Source organism: Mya arenaria, chromosome 2 (genome assembly GCF_026914265.1).
Source record: "Mya arenaria isolate MELC-2E11 chromosome 2, ASM2691426v1".
In the NCBI taxonomy this organism is placed as follows: domain Eukaryota; kingdom Metazoa; phylum Mollusca; class Bivalvia; order Myida; family Myidae; genus Mya; species Mya arenaria.
The window spans coordinates 26,775,304-26,780,030 of NC_069123.1; the positions used below are offsets into that span (position 1 = coordinate 26,775,304).

Below are 4,727 nucleotides of genomic sequence, written 5' to 3' on the forward strand. Positions count from 1 at the left end.
TTTTGACACTGTCGCACACCAGTAGATTTTAGCGTAAGAGATTTACAAAAACAGAGAACTGTCTTATTTTTCTCAATTTAAAAAAGTAACAGTAGTGCACCCACACCGGCCATAAACAATCTCTAAATTCAATAGATCTCCCAGTCGATTGAATATTAGACGCTGTCGATGAAAAGTAAGGAACATTCAAATAGCCACTTGTCTAGACGCCATCAAATATCATTGAAAGCATTTATCCACGTCAGTTGGTATTTATTTGTTCCTCGGGACCTTTGTAAATAAAACCTAGTAGTAGAACGCTTTTAAGCTAGTGAAAGCAATGGTTGCACGCACTCTTTACTTTAACAACAACAACAACAACAACAACACAAACAATAACAACATCAACAATGTCAATCAAACAATATTGTATTTTTAGAAACTTAAATAGTTTGAAGTGTTTTATACATACAAAATACATCCAGACTGTATGATACTACTACATTATAATATATTAAAAGTACTAGGACAAGAGCAGTTGCAGCAGCATCAACATATCCTGATGGATATTATTACGATGAAGTCAATGGAGGGTCATTATAACAGGATTTCACTGGGGTCGAAACTGGTTTATTGGTACCAAACCTCACACATTTCCGAACATTTACAATAAACCAAAGCAGATATCATATATAGTTTTTGTCCCTAATTGCGGCATTTCGTTACTTCTCGGATATTCTTTCAAGATGTTTACCCGATGCTTGTATGCGAGGTTATCTGGAAACATAAATATTTATTTTATCACCCTAAATAAATCGAAGTCAATTAAACCCTCATAAACAACCAAAATTAAATTCCATTTAAAGGTTTTCTAAGAAATAACTACAAAATACAACTTCTTGCTTAATAGTACCACTAGCTATGAAATATTCGGACGTCGACTGTATCTCAGCTTAATGGTGTCATTCGTCTGGGTTCGTTTGCTGATAAAGTCTATTATCTCAAATGTCCAAAAACAAGTTGTAGATATCTATTACATATTATTGTCATAGATTTCAATTTAATTCAGTTCAATTCTAATAAAATGATAATGGAGCAATTGATGTTGCTTTCAAGTTGTTCTGTTCATATCGGTTGTTTACATAAATATTTTCTGAGGATTTCATTGTTATAAAATATTGTATCCATTACTTCCATTATCGGAAATGCAATACGTTAATGTATCTGCAATTCAGGTATTGTTAAAGACTAATATTACTTAATTTGAGCTTTCGAGATCGATGCTTACGTAAACAGACACACTCAATATACAGCTCTTAAGCTTTTAAACTTGGTATTATCAATTCATCGAAACAGAAATTTCTTAACGTATGCTTATTTAGCTTTAGCTTTAAACCCATAACATGAAATAAACAAATTTTCAAGGACAATAACTAACACTAAGTCGATATTTAGTATGATATATTTTTTACGACAAGACTAGTGCATATTTAATCATTAGTGGCGTTAATCGTATGAATCATATTCAGAAACTTTCACAACAAACAGTAAACATAGTAAACATAACCATTTTAGAATGAAATCATAAAACAAAACAAGGTATGGTAGTTTTGGTAAAGCGATGGAACAAATGGAAAATAACCTGAGCATGGTATAGTTTTAAAGAATAAAAAATGAGAATTTATTTGATATGTATCCGGTCACAAGTAAACGCGCGTTACATTTTAGCGACCCAAAACTCACAACTGGAACCATTGCATGCTTCAAGTTACAGGTTTAAGTAGGGAATTTCCATGCGAATCTACACAAAGTGTTTTCCCAATTTCCAAATTGTACTGGCAGGATTTATATCCGAGATTATAGTTAAAAGTACACGCATGTGCAAATCCGCATTCAGTGTCCATTGTGCAATTTTTAGCTGGCATACAGATCTCCTGCTGACAACTACCGTCGGGGCATCCAAATGAACAGTGGATTTTCGGGTAGCAAATCAGCTTGTAGGCACAGTATTCCTCCGGACAACAGCCCTCAGAGCAGTAGCGGTACTGTAACAAAATGGATAATAATTGTCAAGTGAGCACGAATTTCAAAATGGCAAAACAAAAGCAAGAAAACTTTCAATTTTCTGCTATTCAAGCAGTGCAGTGAACAACAGGAAAGTGTATTTTTTGTTAAATAACAACACTATTCAATATGCTAATGCATGTCTAAAAAGTCTAAAATTAACGATGTTTGAAACCTTCTCATATTGTAAAGGGAAAATATCTACATGTTTGCATAATGTTTCTTTATCCAAACTTATGCAAAACAATTCTTACAGCTAAACATATAGAACTTTTGTAATATATTTGAAATATATTCTTTTCCAAAAAATATATTGTTTTTCTTAGTGTTTCGATAAAAAGCTCAGAGCATAAAAGATTAGTACAACATATATTTTTTCTATCATAGCTTTTTCACGTTTAATATTGATTCGAATATATAGGTACTATTCGTCTTGAGATTACACTTGACACAAGTTATTGCAAAGGTCTTGTATGATATAACAATACCAGAACATGTGAATTATTGTTCTCTTGTTTATACGTGTCGATTGTTGCTAAATATTGCAGTGTATATATTTCTTTCCAAGCTTGTGTTTCGTTTCAAGAGTTTTCCCATATTTGTTAATGTTTTTTTTCCGAACGTATTTTGTTTTGAATATGTTTGTTATACAGAAGCTGTATAATCTATCCATTTTTACTTATTTTTCCCAACATCGAGTTTGTTCAGCCGACACTGTACTGTCTGATATATTTAGTTCATTGTTCCATGTTTTGCGGTATATTATTGATAAGTTGTTGATATTTTAAATAGTCACCATTGGGGATTTGGTATAGGAATCGCATTATAAAGTCGAAGATATGTTCGAAATGGAGTAATCCCTTTTCGTGCGATTTTTTTTTATAATATACAGTTTCTTTCGGAGTATTCGTTTGTATTGTTTTATGATTAAAACTGACTGTAGTTTAGAAGGATATCACTCCAATGATTCTCGTGTTATACTATTTTTATCGTGTTGTACCCGTTCTTGTATTTGACAACTTACAACAGAAGCTTGATGTGTTATTTAAAACTATCCAAGTACCTCTAAATTTAACATCCTAATTGCAGAAAATGATATGTATTGACCATCTTGATGATTATCTAACCAACTCTTTAAAAGAACATTCACGTTCGCATTTTGTTATCATTTTATTGAGTTTAGTTTTAAAGTTGTTCTCATTATTCATTTATTTTATAAAAAAAGATCAAACAACAAATAGAAGAAACTGTCTTAAATAGAAATTGTTTAACATTTGCACTTCTGATAGTGATTTACAGTTTTTTACAAGCATTTCGTACCCATTCCACACATTAACAGTTTTAGATGTATAACCCAGTAAATAAACAATTCCTATTAACGTGTAGTTTACATTTGAAGTTTCCTGTATGTCCAAGGGCCTTTCGAAAGGAAATTAAAGATTTGCGGACTCAACGCTATTTCTTTTTAAATTATTTTCCTAAAACAAGTCAACGAAGTTTCAGAATTAATTTGAAATCCTGAAGCAATTGCCGAATATACATTTAAAAGTATTAGTTATTTCCGTAATTTGCTTTAAACGTTATTATACGGATTCGTTAAATACGATAAAATTTAAACAGTTGCTTTAATACAATTTCCATGTTTTACCACTGAGAAAATATTGATTCCTTTAATTGAGAATGTTTACTCCATACAAAGCGTTATTAGAATGTTCGGGTTGCTAAGACAGGAGACAACATTATTATGGCATGGAATCGAAATGGAGATTACATCAGTGTAGAATTTATGAAACATAATGACGGTGACCATTTTTTAAATATAATAAAATCATATAAAGCAACGTCATATCTAACAATAAAAAATATATACAGAACAAACTGCATATGTTTCTATTTGTAAAAATGACGCTACAATATGTAATAAGTTAGTGCATAATAATTTGATTTAGTAATTACACTTTCGAGTAATATTCGATCAGTATCGTAATTATATTCATGCAGTATACGAAAATTTATTAATATAATGTGACAGAACAATTTAAATCTGAAGGATATTTTGAAGTTGCAATAGTCGGTCAATCAGAATATTTTCTTACCCTCCTAGCCTCCAAGCAAGTTAATCCCGCTAGAATCGCTGCCATCATATAAAGAAGCCACATGTTCAATAATTTCCAAAGTTTTGGGAAAATAAAGCGACATTAGAAGCGTAAGTAAAGCTTGTCGACACCAAGCGAGGAGCAATCAAATAACTATCTACTACAGCGGCAGGCGCTTTATATAGGAGAAATCTCTCAGACTAATACATGGGCATGATCTATACCATACACCTAGACAGACAGCCTGTCTGCTTTCTAGTAGCAAACTTAAACAAGAATAAAATAATTATTAGGACGGGTAGGGAATATGTACTTTTATTTTATGAAGTAATCGGACATTCCATGGGCGTCGGTCCCTAGTTAAATAAAGTATTGTGTTATGATGCAGGGTATAGTTCATAAACATAATGTAGGCCTTGGTAAATCTACGCTGGTTCCTTAAAGCACTGTCGCACTTGACCCTCGTTAAACGTATATGCCGACGGTAAGTATTAAACATAGTTATAAGTCGTATAATCGAACCTCTGACCACGGTGTAGATAGTCAAGTGTCTGACAACACGACTAAGGATCCGCCACATACTTAAAC

At 32.2% G+C, this 4,727-nt stretch overlaps 1 protein-coding gene across 2 annotated transcripts; it reads right to left on the minus strand.

The window, feature by feature from the left end:
* Positions 1 to 407: 407 nt before the first annotated feature.
* LOC128242413 (uncharacterized) lies at positions 408 to 4,346 on the minus strand. Of its 2 annotated transcripts, XM_052959566.1 has the most exons (3): positions 4,140 to 4,346; positions 1,928 to 2,024; positions 408 to 756 (listed from the first exon to the last, which is right to left on the minus strand). In XM_052959566.1, exons 1-3 carry the CDS (start codon positions 4,200 to 4,202, stop codon positions 644 to 646), a joined length of 273 nt encoding a protein of 90 aa, XP_052815526.1. In that variant the 5' UTR covers positions 4,203 to 4,346; the 3' UTR covers positions 408 to 643. The 2 variants fall into 2 exon arrangements, with proteins under 2 accessions (XP_052815526.1, XP_052815519.1); XM_052959559.1 differs by lacking the exon at positions 408 to 756 and having other exon boundaries at positions 1,436 to 2,024.
* Between the last annotated feature and the right edge of the window lie 381 nt (positions 4,347 to 4,727).